This window comes from Patiria miniata, unplaced genomic scaffold, assembly GCF_015706575.1.
Source record: "Patiria miniata isolate m_02_andy unplaced genomic scaffold, ASM1570657v1 HiC_scaffold_3, whole genome shotgun sequence".
Lineage (NCBI taxonomy): Eukaryota > Metazoa > Echinodermata > Asteroidea > Valvatida > Asterinidae > Patiria > Patiria miniata.
The window spans coordinates 16,918,154-16,941,255 of NW_024037069.1; the positions used below are offsets into that span (position 1 = coordinate 16,918,154).

Sequence of the window (23,102 nt, forward strand, 5' to 3'; positions counted from 1 at the left end):
AGGGAAGTGTACAAAAATAAGCTTAGAAAAAAATAAGTGTCTTTAACAAACAATAATCTTTCCAGATCCTTCATAGTCCAGGTGGTTTGGAGGATTTTGGACGAAGTTTGATACTGTTTGAAAATTTGCTATTACTCTCCTGCGTATACAGACATACATACAGTAAAGGATTTTGGATGATTCAAGAAAGTCAAACGTGTATCGGGCCTCACACTGAAACCAGCCTATAAAACCTATGAAACCTATATTTTTATTCTGCCTAATGCTAGGTTCACACATTCCCGACTTTAATAGTTGTGAATACAACCAGAATAAACCAAGAATTGAAATTGGTTCCCGAATCACCCCGACAATTTTCAACAGGTTCAAATTTGTCGGGGTGCTTCCTGATCTTTCACGATCTTTCACTGAACTAACAGAATCATCCCGAGGCAGCCAAGAACCATCCCGGATTTACTCAAGAATTGCTATTTATGGCGATTCGGCTTAAAAATCGGGAATGTGTGAACCTAGCATTACATTTTAACAATTTCCAAAGAAAAATTTTAAAAATTGATAATTAACGGCAAAATACATAAAACAACATTGTCAGTATACCTTTGAGATTTTTTTTACAAGTGTTCCAGAATTGGGCAGTTTGCATGACGTCTAGGCTTTAGGTAACTTTATCTTCATGTAGTATTGAGAACTTGAGGGAAGTAATTCGCTGTATTTCTGATACATTGTACATTTTGTACATTGTACCTCATGCAGACAAATTGCACCCTAAAAACCAACATATACATGTATCAATGTCCTTATTTTGGTACTTGGGAAATTGAAAAGTGGAATTTAGTATTATTAGCATGAGAAAAGTTATACAGCGCCAAGGTATTAAAATAACATTGTACAAACATTTGGTTTATATGCCAAATCAACATTAACCCTAACCACCCCAACTCCATCAAAATCCATCCCCCATTTTGGTGGATTTTGGGGGGCTTGGTCCTGAAGACCTGGCGTGACTAAATTTTGATGGAGTATGATGGACTTGGGCCTAATGGCCTGAAGCAGTGCTAGGGGTATCCGATTGATTTTGCCCAGCTTCCTGTACTGCTACATGTATTGTGATAAAAGCCATGTGTAGCAAGTCCATGAATGTCAACCAGTGCGTCAGTGGTGGATTCCATTATGTCATGTACAGTTTGGTATTGGACGCACAGTGATTGATGGATTTTGATGGACTTGGTCCAGTTCCTAGTAAAAGGTTAAAAGGTTTTAAAAAAACCTAAGACGTTAGGCCTATATCTGCACAGCATTGTCAAAATCCACATCACAATATTACATATCATGTGTATGCCACATGCAGAGGCAGACACAGGGTATTCAATTCCCAAACTTTAAAGGGAATATACAACATTTGCAAACATCGAAAAACAAAACTATCAAATATTTACGAAATACCTTACTAGGATGTTGATAAATGACAGTCTAAATCATCCTGTAAAATTATGGCACCTGGTGTGAAGTCATTTTCAAGAAAAGTGGTATTTTGTATAAATTTCCAACAATGGTCGGCCGACCACCGTTGGAAAAACCTAACTATTTTTCAACTACTGCTCCAAATTTACCATTTGTTCAGTCCAAATTTTGTTTGCTATTGGTTACACGTCATGAACAGGTGCAGACCAGCTAGACTAGTTCCCTTACCTTACAATTTTCCGGCAGCTATATAAATTGATCCATTTCATCTTTAGTGGAGTCAGGGAACCAAACTACTTGAACATATTTGTTTTGCTTGGTTTTTCCAGCATTTTGAACACAAAACTTCAAACATGTCAGTGAAACAATATTTGATCTATTATACTAACCCCTCAAATAGTTCATTTCTGAAAATTACAGCAAAAGCCAATGATGTACGGTACATTCCCTTTAATTTCCTTGTCAGTATACATGTACACTATTAATACAACAAAACAGCAAAAAGGTGTAGGGCCTATGTTTATTAAAAATAGCTCAACATTACTTACACAGTAGCGAAAAAAAAACTAATCATGAACTGGGCCTGTTGTTTATTAATTTTTTTTTTTACAGATTCTGAGGTGATAATCACTGCTATTTTTGTCACCTCATAAGATGGAATTTGCGTCAGGGTGATGTAAATCAATACAAAGTTTTGCCCTTCACCGATATATAAACATTATTTTTGTCTGTCGACCGTTTTGCAAATCATGGCTTGCCCTTGTTTTGTATTCCTTTTCAGTCATGATTTGCATAATTTGTTTTTCTCTGAAGCAGGCAGATGGTCCAAAACAAAATGCTAATTATCACCTGCAAAAAGATGAAATTCGGAGATAATTGATCAAAAGGGTCGTTCTGCCTGGTCTTTTCATAATCGCATCATAACTCTTCAGCGTGTGAGAGAGATATGTACATGTATTGTTACCATGGCTACAGGCTGCAGTAATTTGATCAAATCTGATATTATGCCTTTTGCAAAAATGACAGAAGTCCTTGCTTTCGGCAATTTATGCACTGGAGGTTGCACGCATTGAAATGCATCAACGATAGAAGTTGAGATACTGTTTACACAAGACGTACATGTCAAGCAGTATTGACAGTTTACTATGGGTTTCCTGAAATTGATTGAAATCTTTATATAATATAAATTCAACTAAGAATGCTGATTTTTGTTGTGGATCAATTTAGAACAGTTTTCTCTGTGATATAGACATTGCTTTTAGATTTGATGTTTTGCATTATTTGGATATTTCAAGTTAACTTTATTTGCAAGTTGCAGTTTTGAAAATTCTGATAGCCCTATTCTCTAGTTGACCCTATTTTTTTATGGGAAAATGAGAAAAAACACCCAAAACTACATGCAGACGCCTCCATATGATCGTCACAAACAAATTTGCAAAATACATGTACAAAAATTCCCCACCTACCTACCCTATTTTCGAATGCCATGTAATCGGAAGCAGAACTATTTTTTTTGGCCTAAGCATTCTAGTATATTGCAGGTACTTGAATTAGTTAATGCATGCAGTGCACAACCATAAAGATGTATACATAACCTGACATTTTAAACCTTGTAAAATATTTCTCTGAGTCCACAAGAGAAACATCAAAGAGAATTTATTGAGCCTGAAAAAAATCCCCGTAATTATCAAATTTCTTGAAAGTAGTATGGAACGATTTCTTTCACTGTGCAGTTGAAGTGATTTGTGAGAATCTAAAAAATGTAATTAGATAATTGTTTTCAGGCCAAAATTTAGTACGACAAATAACCACTGGATCACTATAAACTCAAATTATACATCAAAGTTGGCATGCTGCACTAAACAAACAAATAATAAACTCATCATTCGGTCAATCAGGAGCTTTTGTCCGCAATTACAAGGATGTGCACAGCTGTGCCTCAAAATGGCCTTTATGCAACGACCGGAATATATTATTGAATCTGTTCTGATGCTTTTGGCCTTGGTCGGCTAATGAAGTGTCCGTTGAGATGTACACGGATGGACTGTACATGTGCCAATCATTTGAAAGGTGTGAAAAAAAAAGATTCACAGGGCGTTTGCACTGTGCTGTATAAAGAGTAAGGCAGGGCTGTAATAAAGGAGTCTTAGGCCAAAAAAAAATAAATATTCGGTCTCTGGTCAGACCGAAGTTCCGGAATTGATGCGGCGACGCGGTTTTTTTGTTTTGTTTTTGGTGGCTTTTTTTTTTAAAGCTTGAATTGTACAGACAAGGTGGGTACTATTTTGTTTTTGTGTGTCCTCGTTATACATTGGTGTCCTCCATAATTTGCCTTGGTGCCCTTTATCATTTGCCTTGGTGCAATTTCCCCATTCCTTGGTGCTCCTTGGTACACAAATTTGAGGAGGTGCGGCAATAGAGGGCGCTGTTGTAGCTTCCGTGTTAATTTGAAGAAGAAAAAAAAGGTTGACGCGCATGATTAAAATCGACGCGTGCGCTGACCAGAGACCGAATTGTTTTTTTGGCCTTAAAGGAAGAGTATATCATTTGCAGCTGTCCGATATGAAACTGACAACATTATTGTTGAAAAGCTTACATGTTGTTAAGAAAGCAACGGCACTAAATTCCCTGTGAAATCATTTTTTTTCTGGTATGCTGTCATTTTGAAGAAAACAATAAAAGAAGGCCATTCCTTTAGATGCATTTTTGGAAATTTCTGTTAGTACATGTATGTAGTTCATTTTTGATTCACAGAAGCCGTGATTGGGTGCGCGCAAGTGTTGACATAATGCACACGTGTGTGCATTTGCTATAAGTGGTCTGTTCAGTGCGTGACATTGAGCAGATCGGCTGAATGAGAACGTGTCCCAGACGCTGATTTTGTGCACAATTCAAAACATGACTAGGCAACTTTTGAATTGGAATTGAGATCCAAGAAAATTGTTTTCTCGGAATATACAGCCTTCATTGAGCTAACACTTCATCAGGTTAGTTGTATTCAGCACCGTTCTTTCAATTTTGAGCACTTTTGTTGCTTCAAACGAAAAAAATGCACAAATGACAAATTTATTTATTTAGGCCTATATAGTTTTTATTTTAACTGGGTAGCCCGTTTAGTGGAATCCACTGATCTCCCATGGGTCCCAGTAAAAGAGGAGACAATGTGAAGAAATTACAGTTTTAGAATAATGTACCGGTAGGCCCTAGTCGGGAAGTACCCGATGTTCCCCAATACCTATGTTCCCCAATACCGATGTTCCCCAAAATCCTTAAGATTAGGGTAAGGATTTCGGGGAACATCGGAATTGGGGAACATCGGAATTAGGGAACATTGGTATTGGGGAACATATCGGTAGGTATGCACCCCATTAGTCACCATTTTTGTACTGCCCTAAAGCCGGCCTCAGGTCGACCCGCGATTTGTTTGCGCCACAACGGAACTGTCTGCATCAAGCAAAAAAATAATGCTCAGGTCACAAAACTGAGAAATCATGTGATTCTCTTGAACAAGTGGCATCCCGACGTAAAATAATCGCAACCATGCTCATGTCACCCTCGACGCGACGATCCACCACCATTCCACAGCATAGACAGTCATGTGACTTCTTTACTAATAAGGGAGTAAACATGTGTTTGGCCGGTTCGGCTCGAGCCATTATCAGCGCGCATTCACCTGATACAGTCTTAAATGTACTTGCAGTATTCCCATTCACAAATACCTTTTAGTCAAAAAGTCGACACAAGTCAAAAATTATGCTTTTCCAATGATTTTGTTGAACAATTTTATTTCATTTTTTAAACAACTCTCTAGCTATAGTATGGAATATATCCTCTCGCGAGTAGGTAAACAATCTCCTTATATGGTGATTGACGCGCGCGCGTGGTGCGTACTGCGTGATGTGGCGCAGAATGCGCGGAGCGCCACTGTAGTGTGCTGATTGGCTAAACAATTAAAAAGGATGATCTTGCTGCACACACGATCGCGTAGAAGTTGACATTTTTCTACTCTTGCGACTGTTAATTTTTTTGAGCCGACTAATTCCAATCGTCTTAATATCGTCGCAGTTATACTCAGGTCACAAAAAATCGGCGACTGAAATGTTCCCGACGGTCATATCTCAGGCACATCCCGAAAAGTCAGTCGCCGACTGATCTGTGTCGTTGCGAGGTCGACCTGAGGCCGGCTTAAAGCGCCCTGTTCATATTACTCCATCTGCTGACAAAAACCGCCTGAGCATCTTCATAGTTTTGTGGATGCCTCAGTTCCAGTACAATGCTAATAGGTTACATGGAACGCATGATGGTGTTCTGAAACAATGATGTTCAGTGTATTATTGAATTGCGATACGAGAATGCGGTGATAGAGCAAGAGCATCACAATATACAAATATTGAGTGGCTCAGCGTGGAATGGGAGGAATATTATCGCAAGGTAAAATCTGGACTTTTCCATTTCACGAGGCGAAGCCGAGTGAACTGGAAAAGTCCAGATTTTACCGAGCGATAATATTCCTCCCATTTCACAATTTAAAGCCACTCAATATTTGTTTTATGTAACTGACATATATAGATCCTTGTCATTTGGTATATTTGAACTTTTATTTCAACACGAAATTGGATGAAAATGTATTTCTCTCTTCCAAACCACCCCTTCACGAAAATGTTTGAACCCAATGTTGTAGCACTGGCTCTTTGGAACAATACGCGCAACGCACAATGTTGAACGCGCACACCAGCATGCATTTGCACACAAGTACCTTGTCATGATCCTAACTGTTCAATAGTATTTCCCATTCCCCATGGGCGGATAGTACTTTTTGAGCCCCGGCGTGAACGGGAGCAATAACAAGTGTCTCGTGATGTGAGTTCCATCAATCAAATGACAAGGATCTGTATGTCGGTTATATAATATCAACTATGTCTCGCATTTCTTGGTTTTGAATATTACTGTGACTACATTAACCATTTTTTTAAAAAAGAAGAAACATAAATTAAAAAGCCAAGATGAAATATTTAAAATCCACTGAGAAGGGCTGCACAGAATATCTCAAATATTTGATTATTCATGACACACATGATGAAACAGGAAACCAGATTCTCTTACACAATTGTGAGTTTAAAATGGAATTTGCAATTTCCTGAAATGCAAACCAACATTTCTGAAACGAAAAATCAGTGGCCCAAACAGAGGTAAATGTACATCAACAATAAATAAGAAACCTTTTTGTCCCCCCCCCCCCCCATAGTTTGGCAGGCTGGACGCCCTGCGAATTGTATCCAGAGACCAAATCCTGGGCCCCAAGCCCCAAGACATCCCCACAACGGACTCCATTCTGCAGAGCCACATAGAAGACTTGAAGTCACAGCTACGCCATCGGGATAACCTCATCCAGAAACTGCAGAATGACCTGAGGGGAAGCCGGGACACTCAGATGAGCTCAGAGGATGAGGTATATTTCAAGTCGAGGAATTCACAATTCGGGCGATTCACAATGCAGTGCGCCACCAAGATTTTGCCGTGGAGAGTCCATTTTTCAAGTTTACGGTGGACAGAACATGGCCCATTTGAACGAGTGTCAGTGGACAATTTGAGCTAATTTGTTAAGGATTGGGGCATAGCGTTCTGCCGCCTTTCAAAAAAACACCATATTGATAAAAAGAAAAGAAAAGGGCAGACATACTCGAATCACACGCTTACGAAACTAGTGAATAATTTCAAATGTCCCGCGCTGGGAATTCGTCAACCATCTCCCACAATGCACTGGGAAAAATGAACTCTCCGTGGCAAACTCTTGGTGGCGCACTGCATTGTGAATTGCCAGAATTCTCCTCTTATTTCTACATGTATCTCTGACATTGTTTGAAAACCTTTCATTGTATGCGTACTTTACCTATGGTATTTTAGGGCCATTTTAAATGTGTTTTTCCAGTACCATTGGTTGCCATTTTTTTTTTTGTACATAGTACGGTACTGCGTAAAGTACATGTATACAGCGCATCCCACAATACCCACAACTCTCTGTTGCGAGGCTCTAGCGTCGCCGCGGAAACACGTACCGCAATTATTTTTATACCATTTTAAAGCTTGGAATCTAATTTATCCCTAGCGAGTATTGGTGTGATATTTAAAAGAGTTTTTTTAATTATTCGTGTTCAAATAAAGGTATGTGGAAAATGAACTCAACCGATTTCAAGGAAAATGGATGATGCGGTACATCAGATGGAAACACGAGTCAACAAGCTGTTGAAATAACAAAAAGCAAACAGTTGATTTACATCTAAAACATATTGAACTTGAAACGAAGAGCAATATTGTGAATTTACAAAAGGTGTTGTTTACGTGGATCAAAAAGAAAAAAAAGAAACACGGAAAGTAAAAGGCAACGAAATTGTCACATCATAAACATAATGAAGCATTTCCACATTAGGAAAAAAGTGCATGATTGATTTTTCTTGGAAATGGTTGAGTTTGTTTTTGACATGCCTTTATTTGAACACAAATAATTTCCAAACCCTTACCAGGGACAAAGTTAAGATTCCAAGCTCTAAAATGATATATAAATAATGGTGGTATGTGTTTCCGCGACGACGTTAGAGCCTCACAAAAAAAGTTGCGTTTTTTGGGACGCGCTGCACATGCACATATTGGTGGACACCCGAACAAGTACAAGTAAACATACATACACTTTGAAGAAGACCTGTGCATTATTGCTTACTTACAAGTATTCCAGTCTTGTGTTTGGGGTACTTATTTTCACTCCCAGACATGCCAGAAAATATGAAAAATTAAAAAAACAAACAATTTTTTATCACCTGCTGACCCTAATCACACCCAAATTTTTTAGGGATGGTCAGGTTAAAGGGAATGTACAACATTTGCTTTTGACTTGCTTCACGTTTTGGGTTCGGAGATGCTGGAAAATCCAAGTAAATCAACCATATTCGTGTAGTCTGGTTCCCTGACCACACTTAAGATGAAACAGAACAATTTATAGACTTTGGGGAATGGAAAGGTCAAAGAATCAGTCTGGCAGGCTTGCACCCCTTCACAGGTGTGCAATCAGTTGCAAAGAAAATGCGGAATAACTAAATATGAAAACTTAGGAGCACTTTTTGAAAAAAGCCAGTTTTCTCCAATGCTGGTCGGCCGACCAGCGTTGGAAAAATACAAGTTTTCTTGAAAATGTCAGCACACCAGGAGCCACGATTTTACAGGATGCTTTGACTGTCATTCCCTAACAATCCAGTAAGATATTTCGTGATAATTTGATCACTTAGTTTTTTTATGTTTGCAAATGTTGTACATGTATCTTCCCTTTAACATGTTTAAGAGAAACACAATATTATGTTTGTTTCTTGGCCTAGGCAGATGATGATGGATGTGTTTCACGTACAAGATAATTCTAGACAACAATTTTTTTGTTTAAAGCTATAGTCCATCATTTGCAGCCATCCGAAAAAGTAACTGGTGTATTATTGGTGAAAAACATACTTGGTTGAATGATGTAGTAAGTGGACTAAACTCCCTGTGAAATTAATCTTTCTGGCAAGCTATCATTTTGAAGTAATCAACGAAAGAAGGCCTTTCCAACAATGCGTCTTTAGACGCACCGTAGGAAAATTTAAATTAGTAGTTCGTTTTGTTATTCGGCGCAGTGCGCGCAAGCATTGGCACGACGCACAGGCACGCGGGGTTGCTATAATTTGTCAGATCAGTGCGCGACATCGCGTATAGCTGCAATTCAAAACAATTCAAAACATGATTCAGCAACTTTTGATTTGAAATTGAGATCCGAGAATGCTGTTTTTCTCGGAATATACAGCTGAGGCTGAGCTAAAACTTCATCAGGTTAGTTGTTCAGTATCCTTCATTAGATTTTGAACACTTTTGTTGCTTCAAACGAACAAAATGCACAGTTACAAATTATGGACTATATCTTTAAAAATAGACTGCCTGGTGAGATATTAATGATGCACCCTGGGCAATGACGTACTTTCCCTGATATTTGAGCATAGTAAATGACAGCCCACATTGCCCACTCGGAGTATCTTTGTTACTCTGTATAGAATTAAAAATCAAGGCATTGTTACACACGTCATCGATAACCTTTCCTTCGGGCGGATTACTAATTACAAGCTCTAATTGCCCATTAAATTGCCTCAGACATTTCCTGTATGTCCGGTGCATTTAAAGGTAGAGTACATGTACATCATTTGCAGCTATCTAAAAAGTAACGGACAACATTATTGTTGAAAAGCTTACTTGGTATATAGAGATAGTAATGGGACTAAACTCCCTGTGAAATTATTCCTTCTGGCATGCTGTCATGTTCAAGAAAACAATAAAAAAAAAAAGGTCACTTCCAAAGATGAGTCTAAGACACATTTGTGGAAATTTCCGTTTGCAATTCATTTTTAATTCGGCAACTGGTGCGCGGAAGCGTTGACACGATGCACATGTGCGCGGTTGCTACAATTCGTTTGTTCAGTTCGGACATTGCATAGCTGCAATCGGCTGAGTGAGAACGTATTCCAGGCACTGATTTCAGGCACAATGCAAAACATGACTTTGAAATCAAATCAAGGGATCCTAGAATATTTTTTTGTTTTTGGAATATACAGCATTCACTGAGCTAAAACTTCATCAGCTTACATGTAGTTGTTTTAAGCACCCTTCTTTAGATTTTGAGCACTTTTGTTGCTTCACACAAAAAAAGACACAAAGGACAATTGACGTTCATGTACTCGACCTTTAATTATACACATATTTTCCATTAGTTTCCTCAAGTTGCCTCGACCTGCAAATACAAGTATGTACACGTACAATGCTTTCACAATCTGAAAATTAACATAATCTGAGAGTTTTTGGAGAAATGTGATGCATTTGTAACTCTGATATTTTGTTGAGGACAAATTAGTCTCTCAAAGAAACCCAAGATTGCTAACACTCTGCTTGGACAATACAACATTGTATGAACACTTTCTTCACAGCGGATGTGGTGCCTTAATTAGTGCTAAACAAATATTCTCAGTAGCCTGTACAATGTACATTGTATGTTTCATTAGTTTGCAACATATACAGCCTGTCTAAAAAAAAATGGTACAATCGAAAACAATTTTTTTTTTCAATATTAAATCTCAACATAAGTAAGTCGTTTTGAGCATCACATTAAAGAAAAAAGACCAGGCTTTCCAATACTTTTTGTTTCATCTCATTTGCTTTTGTCAATCCAGAGATAACTCCAGTTTACTGCGGAACACAAAAATTGAGTTTGTTTCTTTTGCCAAGTTGCAATCTTTTGTGAGCTTCAAGACAGCATGGCACAGTACTCGAAACAACTCTGCCCATGCATAAAAGTGGCACAAAATCGATTTTGGTGTATCGCACTAAATTGATTATATCTCTGAATTGACAAAAGCAAATAAGATCAAACAAACACTATTGGAAAGCCCAGTCTTTGTTCTTTAATATTATGCCAAGTACATGTAAGAATGACTTATTTTGAAATTTCATATTTAACCAATTTTTTTTCTGATTGTACCATTTTTTTTGGAGACAGGCTGTAGTTGTTACTGTTGGGTGTGATCAGTGAATCTTCGCTATTGGTCGATTGCACTGCTCTATCGGTTGAACGTGCTGAGCTATCGGTTGATTGCGATGCGCCATCGGTCGATCGTCCGTCTAATTCACGGCCCTTTCTAATTCATAGCTATTGGGGTTTTTTTTAATAAAGGAAGGAAAGTGTAAGTTTTCGTAAAGGAATCGACCCATCCTGTAAGTGCATTTCTGCGCGATCAAGCGACAGTGCAAATCCGTTGATTGTGCCCAACATAATGACTGAACTTTTGCATCGGTACAAATATACATGTATCGGTACTATTTCATGACCGTAATTGGGATAATGGCGTACATATGTACGAATGTACATGTAGTTGGAGCATTTACGCAGGCACAATATTTTTGTTGAACAATGGAAATGTTTGTTTTTTTAATTTCTGTAAAAAAAATATATGCATTGTCGAGCCCTGTTACGGGTATGTAGAGCCCTGTGACTAGTATGGTACGTCCATGTACGTGGCCCTATACAATCGTAACATTAAAAAAAAAGTAAAGTATAGTAAAGTAGTATACAATTGAGTGGCTCAGAGTAGAATGGGAGGAATATTATCGCAAGGTAAAATCTGGACTTTTCCATTTCACGAGGCGAAGCCGAGTGAACTGGAAAGGTCCAGATTTTACCGAGCGATAATATTCCTCCCATTTCACAATTTAAAGCCACTCAATATTTGTTTTATATAACTGACATAGATCCTTGTCATTTGTTATATTTGAACTTTTATTTCAATACAAAATTGGTGGAAATTGTATTTCTCTCATGCATGCATTTGCACACAAATACCGCGTCGTGGAACAAGAACGATCCTAACTGTTGAATAGTATTTCCCATTCCCCATGGGCGAATGGGACTTTTTGAGCCCCGGCGTGAATGGGAGCAATAACGAATGTCACGTGGTGTGAGTTCCACCAATCAAATGACAAGGATCTGTATGTCAGTTACCGGTATATAATAAAGTCTGTCTAGAGCCAATGTGTGTTTATCTCCGGTTCCAGTAGCATGAAAGGACTGAGATTATTTCTACTCCTCCTGGATGGGATGCTAGTCCATTGCATGTTACTCCCCAGCTAATGCCGGTACCCGTTTATACTCCTTGATTGAGAGTGGCAAGTGGGGGTGAAGTGGCTTGCCCAAGGACACAACATATGGCCAGCAGCTGGATTGGAACCCCTGACCTTCTGATTATGACTGAGTCATGAACCCTAACCACTAGGCTACATTCCCCACTGCAGTAACCCCCCTTCCCCCCCCCCCCAAAAAAAAACACACCCCAAAATGGCATTGGGTACATGTAGGTGTCATTGTCTGATTGTGTCATCGCATGTAGTATGGATGTCGGTTGATTCAGGAAGTTTCAGTAAAACAGAAATGCTCAGGAAGTACAAATGTACATGTTAGCGTTCTTGTTATTGTTAAAGGGAAAATACAACATTTGCAAACATCAAAAAATAAAACTACCAAATCTTTTTGAAATACCTTGCTGGACTGTTAGTGAATGACAGTGTAAAGCATCCTGTAAAATCATGGCACCTGGTATATACTGTCATTTTCAAGAAAAGTGGTATTTTTGTATCAATTTCCAACGCTGGTCGGCCGACCAGCGTTGGAAAACACTGGCTTTTTTTTCAAATACTGGCCCCAATTGACCATCGCACTTGTTTGCAATCGATTACACACCTATGAACGGGTACAAGCCAGCTAGACTGGTTCCCTGACCTTACAATTCCCCAATGTATGTAAACTGCTCTGTTTCTTCTTATATGGAGTCAGGGAAACCAGACTACAGGAAAATGATTGTTTTTCTTGGTTTTTATAGCATTTTCGAACCCAAAACCTCAAAAAAGTCAGTGTAACTATATTTGCTATATATTTCCAACCCCCCAATTCCATCCATTTCTGAAAATTACAGCAAAAGCAAATGATGTATATTCCCTTTAACGATAAAAATAACCAATTCCTATGAACAGACAAGGATGTAGAAGTTACACAAGTGGTTTTTCATGCTTGATTTCCAAACGCACCTGTGACAAGGAGAGAACTTGACCTACATGTACGTGTATAGCGTAAGTGCATTTATACCGTTAGGGGTGTGCATTTACGGGTAGTACAAGAACCGGGTACCCGATTAAAAAAACATGGGTACCCGTGTACAGGTTCGCACAATAAAACTACTGCATCGGTGTATCAAGACAGCTACATGTAGATACAAGTGTGTACAGCGAGCTTTATACATGTAGCTTTATGGTGTAAACTGCAGCTACGGCGAGCGTCATAAATGAGAAATATGTTTTGTTCTCCCCTAGTGGCCTGGTTTTTATCTTGAAAATTCCCCACAAAATGACTTCAAAACCTTTCTTTTTCATTGCCTGAGAAGTTACTTAGTAATTTGTAAAGTTGGTTACCCGATCCCGTAATCTGGAACCGGTTCCTGACATCAACGGTCGGGTACTCAGGTACCCGGTTCCGATGCACAGCCCTAATTACCGTCATGTATTTAGAAATGATAAGAAACGCCAAAGTCAGTCGACACTCAAGGCCCATTACAGTTGCGACATCATAATAGTGTATACACAATGTGTATGCCCTACAACAATGTATTACATTATGAAACATCATGGCTAAGGCCTACAAACTTAAGAAGATTGATAAGTATATAACAGAAATTGGATAAAAACAAACCATTTACCCTAGCCGCCCTGAATCCTTCAAATCCTCTTTGCCAAAGTGAAGGAATTTGGAGGATTGAGGTTACATGGCAAAAATGCGTTACTGATTTCGTAGGATGCACTTTGTAAAGGTCTTGGCCCGGACCTTTTGTTGTTTTCGCTCAGCCATGCATAAATATAGGCCTGGATTATCAGATTATGCTTGAAATCCTCCATACTGCTCCAGGTTGTCACTGGCCAAGCCTCAACATATTGACAGTCACTGCTGCAGGATTTTGCAGGATTCAGGCAGTGGTCACCCCTCCACGGACCATATTCAAGAAATAATGGAGGAATTTGCAGGATTGAGGCTACATCCTGGCAAAAAGTCCTAGGGAGTTAGGGTTAATTTATAATTTAATGTAAAAACCAACATTTTATTTCATGTTGTAGATTGCACGTAGAGGCACAGTGCTGGACTCCACAAAGACGACACTGTCCACGATTCACGACCGCGAGCAGCAGCGCATGGTCAGCGAAACCGACAAGGACATCACGATCATGAAACTGAAGTCAACGCTGCGACAGGCCGAGCAGAGTAGGCACGACGCAGTGGAAGAGGTATTCTTATCGTCAACGTTACATTCTATATTACCCTGCTAAGGCCTGGGCACTCAACACTGTTTCGACGGACTCGACTACATCCATGGGAATGGCCTTCAACACAAAACCAAAGAATAACTCACACATTTTTTTTTTTTAAATACTATGTGTTGTGTTGTAGTACTATTATCTATATAATCAAAGCACATTACATAAATCTTTTGCAAACTATGACTATTTCCAATGTTTGTAAGCAAAAGAAAGGACCATACATTATACAAATATAACATGGTTTGAGGGTGGACAGTCAATATTGGCTCCCCGAGGTATTGGAAGTTGACAAACTAGTTCCCGAGGCGAAGCCGAGGAAACTAGTTTGTCAACTTCCAATACCGAGGGGAGCTAATATCGACTGTCCACCCGAAATAAACCATGTTATATTTGTTTTACTATACCTCATACATATTCAGTTGCCGAATTTTGTTTTATTATGATGCACCTAAAACAAAATTAGGGGAAACTTGTACAGCTCACCAAAAGAATATTATTGCTCAACTTCAATTACTAGTTCGGTTCGTTTACAATATAATACAGTTACTACAGTTGTAAATACAGTTGTTTGCAGTGTGTACAACTTTCTTTTGTACAGGAGACATCTTTACACGGTCTATAAATTTTCTCCAGTACGGCATCATTGAGCTCTGGAAATTAACATTTATGCGAACTGTGCAACCATGCATCTCTCCTAGGCGATGTTCGCGCGTGCGTACTGCACCCGTGCGACAGTTCCTCGATTGCTCTGTAAAGCGCATGCGTAGTAGACTGTCGCATGGGTAACCCATGCGACAGTCTACTACGAATGCGTATTTACATGTACAATGTGCGTGAATCCTCGTGCGTGCGTTTGGTAAACAGCAAGAATAACATCTGGCACGTGATGGTGAATTGACCAGTGAAAGTTCGGCTCTCGATCATGAATATGTATGAGGTATAGTAATATCTAGTGCGACAGGCTCATATTTTTTCTCTTGTCCTTCTAGATGGCCGGCAAAGAACAGAACATTGACCAGTTCCGTTCCTTAGTCAACGAGCTGCAAAATGAGCTGGTGGTACGAGAATCGGAGGTGAGATTCAATCCCAAAGGTTCATCCAATTTTAACAATCGTGCTTATCCTGTCTGATAAAACTGATAAATTTGATGTCAGATCGAAAGGACAGGAAAATGTGGAACTTTGGACCCCTGAAATTTTAGAATGAACCATATCCTAAACATACATGTGTACAACATTTTATGATTATTCACATCAAGGTAATTTCATTTGTTTTAATTTTTATTTTAATTGCAGAATGCCAGCCATATGCAGACCATTGCACTCTTGAAGGAAAAACAACGGCAATCCTTTGATCAGGTAAAATTGCAATGAGGTTTTCAAAAAGATATGCTTTGAACATGTCGCCAACACGAATGGCCATGTCGCCAACGAACGAACAGGCAGGCTATCCAATCCTACATGTACATGTACATGTATGTCAGTAGTATCCCACTTGCAGGCATGCAACTTTTCCTCGGATCAGCTGATTTCCTCTTTTTGTACTTCCAATGTGTGCCATTGAAAATAGAAAAACACTGTACAAAGTCTGGGAAAGATTTTAATTTCCTCTTTTTTGTGACTTCCCAGTTGCATGCCTGCACTTGGACAATGTCTCAATCTGTGGGAGTGTGGCCTAGTGGTTAGAGTTTGTGACTCGTGATCAGAGGGTCAGGGGTTCGAATCCAGCAGGTTGCCATATGTTGTGTCCTTGGGCAAGCCACTTCACCCCCACTTGCCTCTCTCTTCACCCAGGTGTATAAAATGGGTACCGGCATTAGCCGGGAAGTAACCTGCATAGGACTGGCGTCACATCCAGGGGGAAAGAGAAATAATCTCAGTCATTTCATGGCAACGAAACCAACAAACACCGGCCTGATGGGCCATATTGACTCGTGACAGACTTAACTTTTTTTTTTACTCTATTCATGGAATGCGATTCAGAAGACATAAACCAATATTGCCATGTGGCCAGGGATTGCTCCCAAAGTCACTCTGCAACTTCAGAAATCTTGGAAATGGCAACGAGGCATCACTCTGAGAGGATATGGCTCTTACAATTCATTATGCAAACTGCAAAAGTCAAACATTTTCAAATGCATTATTTTTATGTTGATGTGTCTCCAGGTGTCTCATTCGGAGCAGCGAATCAAAACCCTGGAGGCAGAGCTGAGGCAGTCACATGACCAGCGGAGGAAAACCATAGATGAGGTAAAGTGAAAAATTAAGTTTGGGTTCCCCTGTATCCCATATATCAATAAAATAAACATGGTTTACTACTTTGATATTCACACTCCGAAAAGCAGACTTCAATGTTACTTGCATACCTTGCATAATCTCACTCAACAATCACCAAATAATATGCAAGAATATACACTCAACCAAAAAGAAAGTCCCCCCCCCTTCCAATACTTTTTGTCTAACTCAAAAACTACTGAGCACCTCTCGCTCAAATAACGACTAATCAGCACAGAAATTCAATAGCAATCCAGCCATACTGTTTATTTGGCCCAAAACGGTAATAATGTGTACGAATTTATAAAATTTACGACAAATGATACCGAAAACAGTTGCACTTTTGTATACGTGCATGTTGCGGCTCAAACTCACCTTGCAAGTGTACAAAAGTGCAACTTTTTTTTCGGTACCCCTTGCCATAAATTGCATCATTTAGTACACATTATCACTGTTATCGGCCCAAAAAAAAGAGTATGGCTGGATTGCTAAGGAATTTCTGTACTGATCAGTCACAATTTGAGCAAGATGTGCCCATAGTTTTTGAGTTGGACCAAAAAGTATTAAGGGGGGGACTTTCTTTTTTGGTTGAGTGTAGGTGGCACTGCACTGTGTGCATTTTTCAAGAGACCTCCAGTGTTTTCCTCAGTGGTCCAATGGTTACGGTGTTCAACTCACAAGCAATGGTACATGGGTTGGAACCTTGACAGGGAACATGCTGCTTGTGTTCTTGGGCAAGACACTTTACTATAATTGCCTCTCTCTACCCAGGAGTATAAATGGGTACCTGTGAAGGCAGAGACCAGATTGCACTGATCTGCAGAAAAGTGGTCTTGTGGCCTGCGCCGAAATTTCACAGTTAACCTTAGCACACGATTTTTTTGCTTACAGAGCCTCCATCTATTTCATGGAGACCGTAAGCATAAGCACAGCAAAAGGCCGCTTACTTCAGAGGAAAATTTTGCTTAACTTAGTTACATAACAATAGAAATCTCCATGCACGCGCGACTCCGTTGGCACGTCCACGCCATGAAATAGTGCTTAAGGTTAGCAAATTTTTCTGCTATACTAAGCACCACTTTTCCACTAACTGCTAAGCAGCGCTGATAAATTGGGCCCTGATGAACAGGGGTAATAATTGTGAAGTGCTTTGAGATCTTCAATGGTATAAATGCGCTGTATACAGTGGCGTCACCAGACTTTTCAGTCTGGGGGGGCACAGGGGGGGCACCAGCATTTGATGGGGGGGGGGGGCACTTAGGTGGATAAGGATCGCCGTCCTGGGGAGGGGTCCCTCCCCTTTGGAAAATTTTCGCATACGGAGGATGGGCTAGATGCAAAATGGTGCCACATTTGATGCTAAATTCGATCTGAAGATATCTCCAGAAATTGCTATTTTTGAGGTAATGATTTTAACAACGCGCAGAATTTTGCAGAGGATAGGGGGGCACCAGCATTTGATGGGGGGCACTTAGGTGGATACGGATCGTCGTCCTGGGGGAGGGGTCTAAGGGGAGGGGGTACCCCCCTCCCCTTTGGAAAATTTTCGCATACGGAGGATGGGCTATATGCAAAATGGTGCCACATTTGATGCTAAATTCGATCTGAAGATATCTCCAGAAATTGCTTTTTTTGAGGTTATGATTTTAACAACGCGCAGAATTTTGCAGAGGATAGGGGGGCACTAGCATTTGATGGGGGGGCACTCGGGGGGGGGGGGGGGCACTAGGTTTTCCAGGGGGGGGGCACGTGCCCCCCTGGCCCCCCCTTGGCAACGCCACTGGCTGTATACGAATTACATTATTATTAGTATTATTTTAGTGTGTGGGACACACTAGGAAAGGAACAAACTGCTTGTCTGTATTGTAAATGTCACTAAATTGAGACTGTTTAAGGAGTACTTGTGCACAGAATCAACATTGATTTTTTTTTTTTTGTGTACCCTGTTTTGTCTTTAAATTATTAGATTGGTGGTCTTCAGTCGAGACTGAGGGACAAGCAGCTCTCATCCCAGGACAGCCACCAAGTTTTGAAACAAGAGGTTTGGATTTCACATTAGTCTCTACATTTCACTTTGTGGTGTAGGCTGTGGCAACTCAACAAATTATGGAACTTAAAGGGAAGATACAACATTTGCAAACATCACAAAACAAAATGATCAAACTATCACAAAATACCTTACTGGATTGCAAGGGAATGACAGTCTAAAGCATCCTGTAAAATCGTGGCTCCTGTTGTGTTAACATTTTCAAGAAAAATTGTATTTATCCCAAAAAAATGTTTTTTTCCCTTCAAAAACTGCTTCTAAATTATCATATTTAGTTATTCCGCGTTTTTCTTTGCAATTGATTGCACAACTGTGAAGGGGTACAAGCCTGCTAGACTGATTCCCTGACTTTACAATTCCCCAAAGTCTATAAATTTTTCGTTTCATCTTAAGTGGGGTCAGGGACCCAGACTACAAGAACATGATTGGTTTTCTTGGTTTTTCCAGCATCTACAAGTCCAAAACGTGAAACAATTAGTCATTTTAACAACATTTGCTGTAGCATACTCATCCTCTAAATACATTTATTTCTGAAAATTGCAGCAAAAGCAAATGTTGTACATTCCCTTTAATTCGTCCAGGAGTCACAATTCTGTTAAGAATCTATTCCCATTATCCATGCTCCCCAAAAAGGAAAAACTACCCCATTGAATCACTAATATGAGGTCATTAACAGATGTAAAGGCTCTCACAGACAAATTTCTCACAACCCAAACTTTTCTTCAAAAGTTACAGTTTTCACAGGCGAAACAGATCAACTTGCTCTGTGACGAACCACACACTATTGAAAAGCTGTATGGAGCCCTTTGCTGTCCAATTGTTCCACTCATGTTGAAATCGCCATGTCTTCACACTTGTCAGTTGAACTTGGCATTGACGCCAAGGGAACTACTATGCTTTTTTTTCAGAGTGTCTATTCCTTCAAAAAAAAAGTAAAGCATGATTCCAATTCAGAGTTTGGAATTGATTCTATTTAATTCTGCTGCGGATTCACTCAAGGCTATATACATGTAGTGGGCAGACATGTGAAATATTTGGGGGAATCGTGCCTTTGATGATACAAACATGGCATTTGGCACACAGTCAGAGTACGCCTTAATAAAGATATTTGGCTATAGGGCCATCGCAGATTTGTCCTTTGAAAAAATAGTGGTAGAGTAATAAGCAATTTTCAAAATGGCTGCCATTGCTTGTTATTCTACCTTTATGTTTTTTTAAGGACAAATTTGCAATGGCTCTATAGCCAAATATCTTTCTCGTGACATACTCTGACTGTGTGTGCAAAATTCCATGCTTGTCTCGTCAAAGGCACAATCTCATCACCCATACTAATAGTGGTGTGTGGTCATTCATGTAAAGTGTGGATAACTTTGTATAAATGTTCTACTCGAAACCTTGTAATAAGCCATTTGCGAGTTAAATTTGAATAAAATCTGGAGCGCTGACTTAATCCAATGCTTTGCACGCTTTAACTTTGCATTCTCCCAACCAAAGATAATGTTACTATGTCACGTGATTAGGGGCAAGCCTAATGCTTAAGCCTTAGCAACCCCCAGCTCCAGCATGGTCTGGTGTCTTTGTGCCATTCACACTCATTGTAAACAATGTATTGGTGCTGAGCGTCTCTTGCGTATTTGTGCAAGAGCTTGCCCCGAATCATGTGATAAGCAACAGTGTCTTTGGTCTGGAGAATTCAAAGTTAAAATGTGCCAAGCATTCTGAGCCAATCAGTGTAACAGATGTTTTTCAAATTTAAATCTCAAAGGGTATAGGTCAATCGCACATGGCTTATTGATAACCTTTTTTTTTTATTGTAAAAGGACTTTCATCTGGACATGACCAAATATTTAGTTGTTTGGGGGTTGCTAGCATAAGGCTTGCCCCGAATCACGTGATATAGTAACAGAATCTTTGGTCGGGAGAATGCAAACAATATCAAACAACTAAAGGTCTAAAGTTTCAAAGGTCTAGGTCTCAGATAAATCTACCGGTATATAATGTCTTACATTTATGGAGAAAACCCTGTTTGTTTCATTTGGCCTGAACAGCAATTTTGCCGCGCCCATACGCATTTCCTGCAGTGAATATTAAAAGCCATAGAATTTTGAGCAAATCTGTCAACATAAGAATAGTGTGGCACGAAATGCATATCACAAATAACAAATTCACCGTTTGATATCAGGTTCCAAGCTAGTTTAAGACTTACACACATGAGGATCCAAGCGTGCACGTTTGAGGGAAAATTTTTGAACAGAACCATGTGATTTGAGAATGTCGAATAAAGACAAGCGCACCAAAGGCCTGAGTTTTGAGGACCAACAATTTGTAATTGTCAAAATTTACAGAAATTAAATACATTTTTTCTTGGCTCAGAATTTCATGTTAATGTTTTATATTAATTTTGTGAGTCAGTTTTACTTTGCTTGAAAGTTTGTTAGTAAGATAGGTAAAAGTCATCCACGTTTTTATTGTCTTGGTTTTCCCGTCAGCTTTCCAGACGAGATGAGACCATTCAGCAGCTCAGGAAGGACGTTCTGAGTCTACAGGAACGCCATGATAACACGCTGTCAGAGGTAGAAAGAAAATAATGCTTTCCGATTAAATGCACAAACACCTGCTGTTTGTGCTATTTCAGTTGCTGTTTCAGCTGGTTTACTTTTTGGCACCAACATTTTCCTGGGCTTTTGTTTTAATATTGTGGATGTGCGTAATCATCTTTGAAATTTGCAAAATGTGAAGTGTGGTGTGTTTGTCTGCTGTTGTGGTGTGTGATGCAACGTTTGCTGTTAATTTTTTTGTTGATAGCTCATTGTCTATGATTTACCACCACTTATTGAAAGTCGATACTTCTGGAAAACAAAAGTTTCAGAGCTGCAAATGAAGATCTCACATTGCTTACCCTTTGGAGTGAAAATCTTGAAAAAAAATTAACAATTTCTGTGGAATCTTGATAAAAACAAACTAATATTGGACATTCACTGTCTTATTAATGCTTAGAGCTGTCTTAACACTCAAATCTATGATTTACCACCACTTATTGAAAGTCGATACTTCTGGAAAACAAAAGTTTCAGAGCTGCAAATGAAGATCTCACATTGCTTACCCTTTGGAGTGAAAATCTTGAAAAAAAATTAACAATTTCTGTGGAATCTTGATAAAAACAAACTAATATTGGACATTCACTGTCTTATTAATGCTTAGAGCTGTCTTAACACTCAAGGGCGGATCCAGAACACAATTTTTTTGGGGGGGGCCAAAAAAATTGTTGGTCTCCCAAAAAAGTGGGCCCAAAAAAATACGGCGTGGGGTTCGGGGCCCGCTTAAGGGCCCCGAAAAATTTTTGGATTCTAGATGCTCTGTGGTGCGATCTGAGGCAATTTCTGACCACTTTAGCCAATGTTTTTTTGAGGAAAAGATGTTGGTGTACTCATTGCCAGCCTTTATTGCGATGTCACATAAAAATAAAAAAATTGGTTTCGTTTTGGGAGGGGGGGGGGATCCGCCCTTGTTAACACTTACCAATTGAACGATATGTTTCTAACACTAACTATGCACACGTTTCGGTCAGTCGGACACTCGCAAGAGAAGACTGGAAACTTTACAACAACAGGTGGAGAGGCAAACTAAAGAGGTACATTGACAAAAACAATGCTGATTTTATAAAGGGGCCTTTAATCTTCTTAAACTTTGTACGCTCACATTTCCATGGGCCTTATTCACGAGTTGGCCATTTTTGTCGAGTTCCCTGAATGTATTTCATTAATTGTTAACTGTTGAATGGGATGGCGCCAGACTATTTATGCAGACACAATGCAGCCTTATTTTACTATCATTTTTTTTAATATGGCTTTAAACATTAGGGAATGTTTAATTACAAATGTTAAATTATTCATTGAAGCAGACTGGAATTTATTACAAATGAATTTGCTTTCATTTCTCTTCACAAGTTCCAAAAATTTAGATTTTACCTAACTTTCAATTCAATATGGCCGACTCGTGAATAAGGCCCATGATAAAAGATATGGCTTCATGACTTGCTAATTTCATGTTCACTTAAGTGAACTTCCATGAACCAAACTCAACATTTTTTTTAGCAATGGTAATACTATATTTTTTGGAAGTAGAGGTCTGATTTTTTAATTTAAATTTCTTTCATCAATTCATATTTTACAATGTGTTGTGTATAGCACATATACTTGCTTCTTTTTTGCCTCATAAAAGCCAAATAGGGAGTTAATAGGTCTCTCTCATGTGACGTCATGTCCTACAGACCAGCCACGTGCATCGGCATTTTGAGCGTCAACTTGCATAACGCGCATTGGCTGCGTCGTATTTCAAACATATTTCGAGCAACCGGCGCACGTGTGTGGAACATTTTCAACACTGCGCAATGTGTGCTTGATTGC

At 39.3% G+C, this 23,102-nt stretch overlaps 1 protein-coding gene across 1 annotated transcript in view; it reads left to right on the plus strand.

Moving 5' to 3' along the window:
• Positions 1 to 23,102, plus strand: part of LOC119738640 (trichohyalin-like) — an 81,180-nt gene that overhangs the window by 5,148 nt on the left and 52,930 nt on the right. Inside the window, exons 5-12 of the mRNA XM_038213553.1 lie at positions 6,707 to 6,910; positions 14,176 to 14,343; positions 15,366 to 15,449; positions 15,672 to 15,734; positions 16,542 to 16,625; positions 18,616 to 18,690; positions 21,186 to 21,269; positions 22,265 to 22,327. Of these exons, the coding sequence (XP_038069481.1) occupies positions 6,707 to 6,910; positions 14,176 to 14,343; positions 15,366 to 15,449; positions 15,672 to 15,734; positions 16,542 to 16,625; positions 18,616 to 18,690; positions 21,186 to 21,269; positions 22,265 to 22,327 (825 nt within the window). The remainder of the gene's footprint in view (positions 1 to 6,706; positions 6,911 to 14,175; positions 14,344 to 15,365; positions 15,450 to 15,671; positions 15,735 to 16,541; positions 16,626 to 18,615; positions 18,691 to 21,185; positions 21,270 to 22,264; positions 22,328 to 23,102) is intronic.